Source organism: Trichoplusia ni (genome assembly GCF_003590095.1).
Source record: "Trichoplusia ni isolate ovarian cell line Hi5 chromosome 24 unlocalized genomic scaffold, tn1 tig00001140_group23, whole genome shotgun sequence".
In the NCBI taxonomy this organism is placed as follows: Eukaryota; Metazoa; Arthropoda; class Insecta; order Lepidoptera; family Noctuidae; genus Trichoplusia; species Trichoplusia ni.
The window spans coordinates 1-14,810 of NW_020799889.1; the positions used below are offsets into that span (position 1 = coordinate 1).

Here is a 14,810-nt window from a genome sequence, read left to right on the forward strand (position 1 = left end):
TTTTCTAAAGAAAATCATATTTATAAATGTAAAAGTGTTAAATTTACTGACCTGTGGCTGCACTTTCAGTAGGTCATAGAACGACGCAAAGTAAATCTGTTCTGTCAATGTGACGTGGCGCAACGCATAACGCGTCTATATCAGCACCGCGGTGGTGTACCTGTAGGGAACAGATAATACGAGAATTAAAACAACCCTTTCACGGCAACACGTATATTAATATACTCAAAATGTTTGAGGTGACCGCAAAAAAATTAGAATACTATTGTCCGATAAGATAGTAGTAATGAATAAATAAATAAATAAATGCGGACAACATCACATACATTGTTCTGAACCCAAAGTAAGTTGCTAAAGCACTTGTGTTATGGAATTCAGATACAACGAAGGTACCACAAACACCCAGACCCGAGACAATGTAGAAATGTGAATTTTTACATTGACCCGACCGGGGATCGAACCCGGGACCTCAGAGCTAGCGACACCTTGAAACCGGTGCGTACGCCACTCGACCACGGAGGTCGTCAAGATAATGCCTGATTCGATCTGATCTTTACAAAAGCGCGACCTACGTCACCAACTAATGACACCGGGATCACAATTTGTCTACTGACATTGCGACTGGCGATGTCGCTTCCGAATAGGCTAGTTAATTTGTTAGCCATCAGCGCAAGAATAGATGTTCGAGGCCACTGATGATGATGAAGTCCAGAATGTTAGAGAATCAGTTTGGTTGTCTGAGCATGGCGTGCTGAAGGCCTATCACAGACTCCATGGTGAATTGATTGCTGATAATGGTCTTTAAGAAATTTAAGTGACGGATGTCTCCAGTGGCTCTACCAAGACGTCATAAAGTAATATTATGATGTAAAACCGTTTAGAGTATTTTTGCTTTCTTCTCCATATGACCGCGGCGTTAATGATTATTGGTAAATGTCTATTATCTTCCTGTCGTGCTGTTAGTGCACTCAGTGAATAAGATTTATCTGTCAAGCTATATAATTGTATTGATCACGACCGCAAAAGGTCATTCAGAACGTCCTCAAGCAAGGTCAAGCATTGTCATTTCTGTTAGGGAAATAAAAAAACCGGATTTTGATGATATGACTAAAGCTTATGAACATCCTTCAGATACACACAAGTACACAACCATCAAAAATAAATATTGAATACTTTTTGATCATCTAATTCATGAACTGCATTGTATTGCAAATGGCATGAAATAGGAAAGTACTCTGTTACCATAAGTTCTGATAATATGTATAATCTTTATATATAAGTCTAATGTCTCTCTTAAATGTTTTTTTGTAACCGTTTTTGAGGCGCCCAAGATGTTTTAGATTCACAAACCATTCCGGTAGTAAGAATTTCGCCGGATCAAATACTACAATATAAGCAAAACCGCAAAAAGCAAAACTAGCTGTTGCCCGCGTCAAATCGAAAATGATCCCACAGGGACATAAAATCGGGATAAAAACTATCCTGATTCTAAACTACCTTTGAACCAAGTGATTTTTGCGTGAAAGAGGAACAAACATCCATCCATACATACAAAAACTTTCGCGTTTATAACATTACTAGGACGAAGGATATAAAAGACAATACTACAGACTGCACGGATAGCCGAGTGGCTGAAGTCACCACACCAAAGCCACCCTTGAGTGTCTTGCGCATGTGATTTGTATGTTTGTAAAACCCCCCGCGACACGAGGATTCATTTCGTCTTTTTTAAAAAAAAAGAGTTATTAGTGACGTCGCTCACCCCAAGCCTATAAGAACCGAAGGTGTATATATTCCCGCCGACGGTGTCAGCCACGCTGGGCGGCATGTTCTTTCGGAGCGACTCCTCGCGGATCCACTGCCTCACGAGGCGGTGCAGCGAGCCCAGCACCTCCATACGATGGTGCATCTCTTGCTCAGACTCGAACACGCCGTATGGAGCCAGCGAGTCTTTTAGTTCCGTTGTCTTTTCTATGTCTATTGGTTTTGGACCTGAATTGATAAAGATAGTTTTGTTATATTTCCAGTAAACTACTTATATTACTTAACTAACAATTCAGATTTTGCCCAATGCTTGGTTGCTTGACTTTAGGTCTTTCACACTTAAGATTAATCTAAATTGTAATAACGTATTAGGTACATTCCTAATTCTCTTTTGGAATTAGCACTTTCCTATAAAAGTAACAAGTAAAATGCCGATACTAAAGATACTCATAACATATTGGTCTTTTTCCCATTGTAATAGTCTGTTATCTTCATTCTTCATCTAAATCATTACTAGAGTCTACAGGCTATTCCTTATTTAAATAAAGTCTAATACGCACCTGCCATAGAAATAGCAGAAGTCATGCCCAAAGTCTTCAAATTCTGTTGATTCTGATGCTCATTCGCCTTCCCCGAGTTAGGCGGGATCGGCGCATTGCTATGCGAGTACTGCGAAGCCGGCCACATGCTGATAACTTAGCTCCCGTACTATATATGAAACTACTAGCTTAAAGTACTAGGTGGGTCATTTATATTATTTAAGCTCTCCTTGAGGCCAACTGTGGGTTTCTGAAAGCGAATTGTGGTAATCTGTAACAAAGATGGCTTAGTTTAAGATTTCTATCAACTCTATAAAATAGACTAATGTTTCTGGTAAGCTTACTCATAAAGGGGATTTGTGTCACTCTATAGTACTCCATTCTACTTTCAGATTGTAGCACAAATTATACTTTATATATATTTAGGACACCTTCAACATCAACAAAATAAATACAAATTATTAGTTGATAAGTTTGTTAAGCTTATTTTTATTTATTTATTATTAGCCATAATTGTCCCACTTCAGGGCAAAGGACTCCATACCTCCTTCAGTAACAGTCTTGGTCTATGACAAGCTAAGCTTACAATTTTATTGTAATGGTAAAAATAGTAGTGGTAATTATTTTAATCCATTTCATAAATGTTTGATATTGGTAAAAAGTACTAATGAACAAATAATTCACTGTTTCTATGGCCACTTAAATATGACGACAGTTGATCCTAGATTATATTTTATATTGAAGATTTTATTTAAGTGATTAATTTGTTTACAATAAATAGTTAGCTTTATAGATTGCATCAGAAGTTCATGCATCATCACAAATCTACACAATCTGCCACTGTATTACAGATTGGCATTGTGATCATCTTTAAACCACTACTGAAACTTACAGCTGAACAGAAAACTACCAGTGTACAATATCCAGTTAAAATTTCACATTATTTCATAATGAGGATAATTATATCCTCATTAATACTCATTAGTTTGTTTTTATTTCATACAACAGGCCAACAACCTTGGCTGATAAAAAAATATCATAAAAAGTAAATAAAAGTGCGGCTGATAATAGTTAGTATGTATTCGGGAAATATGAAAATTGTATCTAGGCTAACAATTGCCAACCAAAGATACCAATTAAATACATCCATGTTTACTTGTTTAATAATTGTTTATGCAAAAACACACACCAAGATTTAGATTTAGTGTTATAAGGTTGTTTATATTTTTAAAGTAACAAAACAACTGATACTATACTATGCCAGTTATTTCTGAAAGATTTTTGTCATATAACAAATTTGGCTTTCATGCCCCGAAAGCTAGCTTCAACTAATTGTTAAAAGTTGTGTTAAAATTACTAATTATAGATAAAAAGTTAAATAGTCATTGTGAACATTCATATTAGATAAGTTATTCTAGGTAAATTATGTTAAAAACACTGATGAAGTGATAATGTAATCTAACATTGAAAAATATTGACTGTGGCAATAGTATCTTCAGCAAGTCCTTCTTGGCAAATATAATCTATTAAAGGACATCAATGCTTCACCTTGTTTTAATATTCACAAATAACATTCAATCTATGCAATTTCTTATCTAAATTATGAAGGTAGGGGGAAGTGTTTTTAAAATTATTAACAAAACAATATATTTCATATCATAAATTATAACTATTCAAGTCGCAAAATATAATTGAGTGTGTAGATAAAATTTAATGACTTGTATTAGAGGCGTATTTACATAAAACAGCAAAATATATTATGATGTCAATGACACAACAAGTATTTTTAAGTACATTGACTTACCTACACAATAGTAAACAATTAGATAATGTAGAAAATATCAAGAATCTTTTAAATATCACACTAACGGCAGGGTAACGGAGCTTCCCATGAATTTCCGATGCGTAAGCAAAATTTGAACTTTTAGAAAGCACTATACTATTTGTGGACTCAAATCGGGGTTCGTTCACCTACTTTTATCAGAATCTTAATTTACTGAAAAATCACTTGCTTATAGCATTATAACACGTTTAAAACGCAATAGAAACGTTTAACAGGTATGAAATAAGATAAAAACATCGAGAACGTTACTCCGCTAACAACAGATTCGTGGAAGTATTCTTTTGTTGTCTCATGTACTAAGGTCACAACTTATGTAAATATGACCCTCGCTCATATCTGAACCTTGAATTACGAAGTAAAATTGCTAAGAAAACATCACTATGTGTAATCTTAGTACATATAATAAAAAAACACAAAGAAAATGAATACGCATTAAAAAGCTCACGTTGTGTAGAGCAGATTGTTATTACGTTACCGAGCACTTTTTCATAGTTTCGCATACATATAACTATACACACTCACCAATTTATTAGATCATCCGTCCTAATCTGCAATATTTTACACATGCAAATCATTGAAATCATAATAAAAGAAAGAAACAAACATTAATTTCCAAACAAGCACCCAACAGTCGCCAACAACAAGGCAGCCATTTTAATCAAGATGGCGGTGATTATCCTTACCAGACGTAAAATCAGACAATGTTATCAGTAGTTTAATTTCTAGGAAAAAAAAAATCAAGACAGAACAGACCTTCAGCTAAAAGATAAATTAAAAAAGTGTTCAATAAGGATAAAATAATTGAATTATTGTTTTAACGTGAAAATTAAAACGAAACACAAAGAACATTTTTTATGTTTTAGGACTAACTAAACGTTTAAGGATGCGTTCAACATTTCAAATATACGTTACTTTTGCGCATGCTCCATTGGCAGTTTTTTCAGTGACGTATCACAAAACTCTGTTGAACTCGTTCACATATCACTATCTCTTTTCATGTGCTGCCAAAAGAAAGGGATTGATAGAGAGCCGGTTGATGTTTTCGTGTCAGCCTTGTGCCCATTTACGAGGAGTAGGTAAAATCCGCCATCTTGAGAGTGAATTCAAGAATGTGTGGACTTTTAGCGGAGTTAAGTGAATTTCTTTAGTAATTTTATTATTAAATGGATTTGTATTTGTCCACCACGCGATTTCGTACCCTTTATTCAAACCGGTAACATTAACGAAAACTCATTGCGCGTTGTTATAGAGCTTAAACGCCGAATTCCTTGATAGTGTTTATGTGACAGGAGAAGACACCGTAAGCTTTCTAATAGTTTTTTGCGTGTCTATTTCCGTTTTCCATCTCGACGATCGTTAACATATACGTGAAAGTGAAATAGGTATCGCGTATCGTTACATAGTTATCATTGTAGGGTTTCGCGATGTTTTTTTCTGGTCGAAAATGCGGTTAGATGGGCGTTGTTGGTCGGCGATCGGTGGAGCTAAGTCGGGGGCTGTGTCGGCGTCCTGGTGAGGGCCTAGGCCTGTCAGGCAGGCTGAGCGTGCGGCCGACGCAGAGGATGCAAACGGCGAGGGTGGTCTAGCGAGGTGTTAAGTGTTTGAACTAGTGTTATTGTGAAAATGTCGACGACTATGAGGCCTACTCTCCAGACTGTCCCGGAGTCGTTGCCGGCGGACCACGTGACGGCTCCGACGCCGGCTCCCGCGGCGACCACCGCTGCCGCCGCGCCCTCGCAGCCGCGGCATCCCAGGCCTATGTTTAAGGTAAGTCCACTCATGTTTTGATTCCCCAGTCATTCGCCTCACGATCGGTGCTAAACATTTGACAACAAAAAAACGAGTGCCTTACATAACTTGTGTTATCAGACTGAAAACTAATTTATTGTTTGGGTAATATAAACCAGTAACTGGATCATAGTATACTTTGTAATTACAAACACAAAAGCAATGTTACATTCTTATCAGAGGTTCAATATTTGTAGTGGAGATAAGGGTGGATTATTGTTGGGTATTATAAGGTAATCAGCAGATTACACATGAGCATAATATACATATGAATTAATTGTGCAAACCTGCAAAGGTAGCCTAGATATAGTAGAAAGTATGCTCAGCCTAGCATAGCACCTATTAAAAATACTGGAAAATATTTTCAGTAAGCTAAGTATATCGAAAAAGTATTGACATGAATTAAAAAGTGTAATTAAATAAGTTAGTGATGTCATGTCAGTTTTATTTACAAAAATATTTAGCTGACTTACTAGTAGCAATTACATTATCATCTAAGAATGTATAATAACAAGTGTATTTCATATTTATAGGTTTATTTTATAGACACCATAAGCTTGTAATAAAGTTAATGATTATTAATAATCTCTTGCACAAAATATAATGCTAGTATACTACCACTGACTGTGTACTGACCAGTGACCAGTGTACTGACCTTCAAAAAGTGCTACTTAGTAGCCTAATTTGAATAAATGAATTTTGATTTTTGATTATAGTATACATATTTAAGCTCATGTATGATAAAAAATTGTATACATTTTACTTAGTTATATACCAAAGTAGTAGATAAAGTATCCACTAGCCCTCAAATTGTACAATACAAAAAAAAAAAAACAATAATCATTAAAAACTAAAAAAACCCTACACAAAACAGATCAGGACACAGTTACAGTATTACTCATTGAAGTTATCTCTCATGTTATATAAAAACTGGCTTTTGTTTGATTATAACCAGCTCTAGACAATACAACACTGACTCACAGACCAGCAATCATTATTTCAAAATGGTTGCGTTCAAATCATGTCTGAGCAATTGCAATCATTTACAGGTTTAACTGTCCTCTGGTATTAAAAATGATTGTTTATTCTACTCTCCTGAATCTTGCTAATGTTTTTTGTAGATAGTCTTTTGTTCTACTGTGTGACTAGTTATAAAGGCTTGTTTTGGTACAGGAAAGGTAATATAGAATGTTGTGTATGCAGGACATATGTTTGTGATTCATTCTCTATACAAAAATAATTTCTTGCCTAACAATCATGTTAGTAGGATGGTAAGTTTCATAGTTAATAGTTTTATGATGCAATTTTTGTTATCATGGTCATTGTCAGAAACGAAAGACGAAATAAATAAATAATCTATGTATCATATAATTTAAACAGTATTCAATGATAAATATTTAATTTGTATTCATTTATTTACACAAAATAAACAACACAACAAATTTAATATAATCAAACCAAATGGTATTAAAATAATATTTAACATGACAAATTTGAAACAGTTTTATTATGTACTTGTTTTTGGCTTAAGCATAATTATTGTCAGTCTTATCAAGCAATAAAGATAACAGTAATTAAAACAGAATACATAACACATATCAAATAAACAAGTGTATATTATTAGCAATATGTATAAAATTAGGTAAGAGATCATTTTTTTTATTCTAAAATTTATTGAACATGTTAAACTTTATTTTATGAACATTCACACTAAGTACAAAATTATTTGTGTAATGTAAATATAATGTTTATTAATGTTCAAGTATTGATAGTCAAAGAGTATTATTGACATTATATTGTTGAAATTATTTAACCAATGTCTCTTAATTTTAGTTAAATCATGTTAGTAAAATGTATAAAATATTGAACTGGTTAATTATTATAAAGACCTTGTTTTTAGTAAGAATATTGACAGCTATTGTAACAATATTTAATTTGTGCAAACTAGATAAAACTGACACTGTGTGCTGACTCATGTGTAAACAAATAGGTATAATGTTTTCTTATTCAGTATGAATACTTTTAGTAGAGTCTGATTTTGCATTAGTAACTTTTAAACATATTTTTTAGCACTCTATTTCAATAGTAATTTTTACCTTAGATATTTATTTCTTCTGTGTTTATTTTGATACATTTATTAAAACTTATTGCACATAAATACACACTTTAACTATATGTACTTGTTAAGTTCATACTTAATCATATAAATCTTTAAAATATCCATATATTTTTTTCTTAATTAACTATTCATAAACATAATATACATGAAATTTATGAAAAAAATGAGCAGGAAATACAGTTTCCATTTAATAATAGTCAAAACACGAAACATTAATCAGTACAGAGTAATTTAATATCATTATGATAATTATCTCATATATTACAACAGATTTAATGTAGCAATGGTTTTTAATGTCCTTGCATTCTCTATTTCTTTGTTTGTTTTAATTAATTCATGATTAATCTAAATTATGCATAATTTGCATAATTCTAACTTGTTGAAGGTATTAAATTGACTCAACATACATGCCCAACAGTAATTTAACTAAAAACATAGCACAAGTATGTACGGCCCTGATATTCAAAGATATTACCTATCTTCCTACGACGTGACGTCATTTATAATAAGGATAAAATCGTATTATTTCAACAGTGTTATGAAACACGGGCAATGACTGGGGAATATATTTTGCTCCTCGTTTAAGCTTTAAGCTACAGTGTTTGTCCATTTTAAAAGTGTTTGTTTATTTACGTACTGTTTTGTGTCCGCAAATTGTTGAAAAATGCTTTTAAAAACGGTATTTTTATTAATGGTTAAGGAATTAGTAATATAAACCTCAAATACGTAAGTTTATTCTGACGGTTTCGTTTGTAAACCATTATATGATATTACGTTTAATATAAGCATAGTTTATACTTCTATTATATTCATTAAAAACGTTTATTACGTACGCAATTATTACGACCGGATCTTTAACTTACTAAGTAACATTAAATAACACCGGATGTATGAATCGGAATATTAACACTTGATGTTATTACAATAAGTTTCGGCGAACAAGAAACTGTAAAGCAACGTCAGTTAACGTCTGAAGAATAGACCGATCGCTGCAACACAAAGCTCATAATCGTCAAGGATTAGAAGTTTTGCTGTGTTGTGATCCTCCTATAGATTCGGCGACAATTCAGTAATAGTATATCAAGGCCTACATGACAGGGGAAACACGTATACCCATTAGTCTTGCGCATTGTCATCCAATTGGACTGTGGGAGTGTGGCCACAAATTTAATTGCACAGGCATGTTTCTTGCCACTTCAGATTACGTTCAAAGATGCCTCCGTGACCAAAAATCGATCAGAATGACAATAATTTTCCGTGTCCAAAATTCAGCCAGAATAATATTATTCGTATATCAATGTATTCCTCAATTTCTTCCGATATTTTGAATACAGCGAAAAATATATATTTTTATTAGGTAAGGGTATTTACTATAGGAGATGTTTACGCGACGTCGCGTGTCGGCTCATGCATAACGCATTGGGTCTAGGGTGTTGGGTAGGGCGTAGGGCTACACGACCTCACATCTGCCCCAGTTTTCATATTATGCTATATTAAGATAATCTACGATAATCTACTGTATACAGATAGGCATTTAATATTGTGTATGGTATATATATTTATTTATTGTTAAGTGTACCTAATCTCCGCAGTAACAATCGCTGGATTTGGTACTGTTGACCATACTTAACAGAACAGATTCAATTTCCATTATATATTCTTATTTTTTTAAGGCAATGAATGTCAAATAATTTCGCTTGTAGAGAAGTTCAGCATTTCTCGTTATATTCTCCTTTTAACCATATCTAAGTAAAGAAATGTGACAATCTAGCAACCTGAAGTATTCAATAAGAGCACAAGTAGTATCTCGAATCGCCAAAACCGTTTTGTTTCGTCGCACAAAAACAAGGTGTCCAACAAAATAACAATTCACCTATTTTTATTAACAATATTTTCCTTTCGAAAGCAAGCTGTAATTCCTATAATATTTGGGCGTCTACCTGTTACACGCGATGTAAACGTGTTTATGTTCTGTTTGTATCGAAAATTACTAAAATAATTTATCTTTCTTTCAGTACCAGTATTTTATTTACAAAACGTGGATCTCACAACGACTTGCGAAACCTAATTATTTTCCGGCTATTTCATTATTCAAAGTTATTTGTAACTTTGTGATACATTGTATGCTTAATGCCTTTTCTATTCATCTTACATTGTAAAGAATTAACAACAGTCTGATGTATCCTCACCTCCAATGCAATTTTCTATGCAATTACATTTTTGTATACCAATACCATTTGACGTCTCGTGAAAACAAAACACGTGTGGATATATCTTATAAGTGATTAAAATGTGATTCATAATTAATTCTTAGTTACCGAAACGTCGAGTTTCCGAGTCTTTGGAGCTGCACTTAAAGTCCTTCGTTATGTCATATGAGATGCAAGTTCTAAATATACACACGAGACACGTGCTGGGATTGGCGTAGGCACCAACAACGAAAATATTTATATAAAACTGTGTAATACAGTTTTACTCTTTAATGCGATAATCTAGTTACAGCTGTTATATAAATAGATGAAGCTAGATACATAGTAATGTATTTATAGCAGCTGATCCTAGATTTTGGATGTGTTTGTTTTGGTTATTAAAATGTTACGCCTATTAATAAAATGTGTGAAAAAAATAGTATAGCGATAGAAATATAAAATACGCGTATTACGTCGAAACAGCTCCAATACGCTTTGATCAATCAGTAAATCAACAACTAAATAAAAACCAAATATATGACGTATTATCGATCAAAACAGTACGGAGCAATAAATAACGTAATTTTATTTCAATACACTGTAACTGATTCAGTAATAACACTCGATGTTATGAGTATTCTATAGAGAATCGTAATGCCGCAAATTACAACGCGATATTTTATTAAAACACTCGTAATTTCGTTATGCAAAACAAACCTTGAATATAAAAGCGAGATATCTGCAAACATTCAGTATTTATATTAAAATGTACGTAGAAAGTGTCGAGTGAATGCATTTAAAAGTAAAATGTTATTGAAGAGAAAATCTCCGTCCTTCGCAAAAGGGACGCTCCCGAGTTTTCAGTGAGGCTGCAAACTTGATGCGATGAGAAAAGTTCTTAAGCGAATAAAATCAGATACAATTGCAATGTAATCAGATAACTACTGTTCAAGGAAACTTGGTTTGAACAACTGTATGCTTTTTAATTAAAACTAAGTGGAAATTATGGATGGTTGTTTGTTTTTCCACTGATTAAATACGAGAGAAAAGGGCAGTGAAAAGTTGATTTATTTTCCCTGAAACTGCAAGGACGCTGTAAGCAAACTCGGGTGTATGAGTTGATCTATGGTTTCTCCCGATTATCGATGTTTTCAGACTAACTGCTATTATCATTTTTCCCTATTTGGACTCTATTTAAAAGCCTTCGGTCAGATATTTTATCAACCGCATTTTTTGCATTTAATTGAGAAGCAATCAGCATAATAAAGTCTATCCCAGTATTTGAAGTCTAACTTAATGAAATGAAGTGAAGAGTATTCTCTTTGGATTTAAATTAAAGTGAACTAAGATTAGAACGTCCATAATTATCAGCATTACTCCAAGGAAATCAAACGACATGTTTCAAACAATGTGAGCTTTTTATCGTAATTTGAATACGCTCGAGTGTCGTTACAAATTTCAAATGACTAGACTTTCCCTACTGTTAAGTCTTTGTATACATTCAAATATTCTGAATTTTAAACTTCGGTGTCAGGGTGCTTCAGATAAACGTTTCGTTCAACTTTTGAGTGAGGATTGACTGGGTATAAAGCTTTTGTGTATACTGCAGAAGCTTCACTGTTTACTATATCAATTATAATATAATTTTACGTTTATATAACTGAGCTTATTGCTGAAACTGGTTTGCTGTAAGTAACCGCAAAACGTAACACGCAATGTCAAAGGTTTTGTTTTTTCTTTATTTGTTTTGTCGCGGTAATTTATTTTGCGATTCGATTTCTAATGCTGTTAGTTTTGACATCTTGCTTTACTTGTTTGAAATTCAAAGATTTTCGATATATTTGGACATGTGGTGTTCTTCGCACGTTACTCTATAACTAGTCTAAATCTAAATGATAATCTATCGCGTGGATTCCTCACACGCTCCTGATCTACATGCCAGCAGGCTCGTACAAAGCGTGACTATGTCTAGACGTCCTAATGGTTTAACATTTCAGTGCCAGCCGATACTGTATCCTTATTTGTTTGATCGTCGAGTTTTTAAAACGATTATGGACTGATTACATGCGATGTCTGAAGGAACGTCTATTTAGTTTAAAACTTTATTTTAATGTCTGTATTGCGACAGGTAATTTTAAAAAATCGCTTTAAACCTATTTTCTATGCTTCTATCTATATTTAAACATGCTCGTCAATCGAACAGCCCAGTCTTTCAACATTTTACATAGACGCATTACATTTCCTCTTACTATTTGTCCATTTTACAGATTTGATTTAATTCTCGATTGGAAACATCTGAACCAATCTCCTTTTACACTCTGAAGCAATCGGAGCATATAGAAATGTGAATTTAAATTACAAACCGGCCGTGAAGTGAACCTTTCAGTGTAATATTGATCATAACGATCACATGTGCTATAAAACCTCATAATACAATGTTGTCATAATCTGCGTAAGTTCGTTATATATCTAAGGCTGAATATACGGGGTTTAGTGAAGGTTAACAAGCGTAGTTTGCAAGTGACTATGATTAAAAAACTAAGGCCGTGCTTCTCGAAACGTGTCGCTCCCGTTGTGTATACGTCATGTAAAAACATTTTGATTTAATATGCTTGACTTGTTGAGTTATCTACCGCGAGACATGGTTTTGACAAGGTTCCGGGTAATGCCAAGTTTTTATGTAGATATATTAGGAACTTTAAGACTAAATGCACAGAAAACAGAATTTTACACAAGGATATTATAGCTCATGTTTCCTTAAAGAACAAAAAAACGTCACTGTTGTAGCTACATTATTGAAAAAAAACATGCACGTGTTTGCATCATTAAAGTACCTACGGTTGTCATAAATACACACAAATGGCTAAATCCAATTAATACCTGAGAAACAATAGTGTCTCGGCGACATGATTATGTTCTAATTAAGCCCAATGAATCATAATTTCCTTCCTGATGTTATCTCAGTCTGGCTGAGTGCCAGTGTCCAATTCGTGGCCCGATACCGCTGTTATTGGCAACCGCACTCGATCCTTTATCTAAGATATTGAGGGCGTATTGTTTTATAGTTTCGAAAACAAACTGACCGGCGAAGTGTATGCTAATAAACTATAAAACTGCTTTCAAGTTAGATCGTTTTGTTATAGCTTTAAGGAATGGCGGCCATCTTGGGTGATATGCCATAGTTTTTTAATTTCATAAGTAGTATCATATTAGTATAATCGTTAATTTAATATTTCACTTTGTTGAACCTGCTTCTGTATTATCGTTTATTGAAATCGCGGTCGACTCGTGTATGAGCTTTTTCAGCTTTAGCAAATTACAATAATTCTTGATTCTCCTAAACTCGAGTTATCTGAATATCAAGTGACCAATGATTTATTAATAGCCATCCCATCAGCTCATGATTAGGGACTATTACTAAACTCCGAAAGCAATCGGACCATCACGAGATTAACGCGTGAAATCCACACAAATATCGTACAAACTCCATTAAAAAATGACGATAATTGTAAAACAAACTAGATTATCAAAATCTAAAGACCTTCACACGTTATCCAGTAAGGGCTTCTATACCGTCACAGTTTTATCGATTCCCCACTGACAGTATTCACTTGCCGGTTGTTCAACCTTACGGAAATAATCTTTATTTAGGGACAGTTATTTATAGACACCGTTTTTACTTGGATCTCGACGCGTATGGGGTTACGTTGTCGTTGTCGTTTGGATGTTTTAACTATATTATGATAGTTTTTTCCCGGTAGATGATTATGGTGATCAGTGGATTGCGATAATTTTCCGTTGTAAGATCGTTTTGAAAGAAAGTGATGCCAGGATAGAACTGTGAGATATGAAAAATGAAAGAAAGAAAAAGAAAGACATTTATTGCCAAGAATTTAGTACAAATGGTTGAGAAGATGGTTTGATGTACTCTACTTATTTGCTCATAAATGATCTCAAATTCTATGGAAATAGGTAAATGGAAAGAGAAGAGATTGGCTAGCAGTGGGACATTGCTTCTACAATTGAGTAGACATTTGAACAATATCAAAATGTAGTCGTTTCACTACTCTAAGCTAAATCAAGCGTATTCTTTTTCAAACCTATATAAAATACTTTCAAAGCAAAGAGTTCCTAGATAGGTTTTCACTTAAATCTAAAACAGTACTGATTAATCCCTTCACGCCCACGCTTAGGAAGACTAGTCTATTAAGTGAACTGCGATACAGTGCTTATAAACACTTCCGAGGCTTAAATGACCTATCGCTTGACGTGGGAAGTTCTATACAACAATTAGTACTCAATAAGCTTTCAAAGGGTTGTTGGAAATTGTTTATTAAGCTTTGTTTTATAATAACACGATTTCTTAACGTTGTGCTATGCGTTTCTAGTTAGTCAGGTAATTTTATATCGAATGTGTCTGTTTTTCCTTTCAAAGATCCCTCACAAGCACTGAGTCTTTTTACAAAGAACTAATTAATATCTAACTTGTTCGTCAATACACCCATTACCCACCCTCAACAAAACAAGATCAAATAAGCCTGTAAAGTGAATACAAAAAATACAATAAA

General features: G+C 33.7%; 1 protein-coding gene across 2 annotated transcripts; it reads right to left on the reverse strand.

The window, feature by feature from the left end:
• Positions 1-49: 49 nt before the first annotated feature.
• LOC113506767 (poly(A) polymerase type 3-like) lies at positions 50-4,815 on the reverse strand. Of its 2 annotated transcripts, none has more exons than XM_026889596.1 (4): positions 4,669-4,815; positions 2,325-2,574; positions 1,763-1,992; positions 50-160 (listed from the first exon to the last, which is right to left on the reverse strand). In XM_026889596.1, the coding sequence occupies exons 2-4, from the start codon at positions 2,449-2,451 to the stop codon at positions 74-76; spliced, it is 444 nt and encodes a 147-aa protein (XP_026745397.1). In that variant the 5' UTR covers positions 2,452-2,574; positions 4,669-4,815; the 3' UTR covers positions 50-73. The 2 variants fall into 2 exon arrangements, with proteins under 2 accessions (XP_026745397.1, XP_026745398.1); XM_026889597.1 differs by lacking the exon at positions 4,669-4,815 and adding an exon at positions 4,108-4,383.
• Between the last annotated feature and the right edge of the window lie 9,995 nt (positions 4,816-14,810).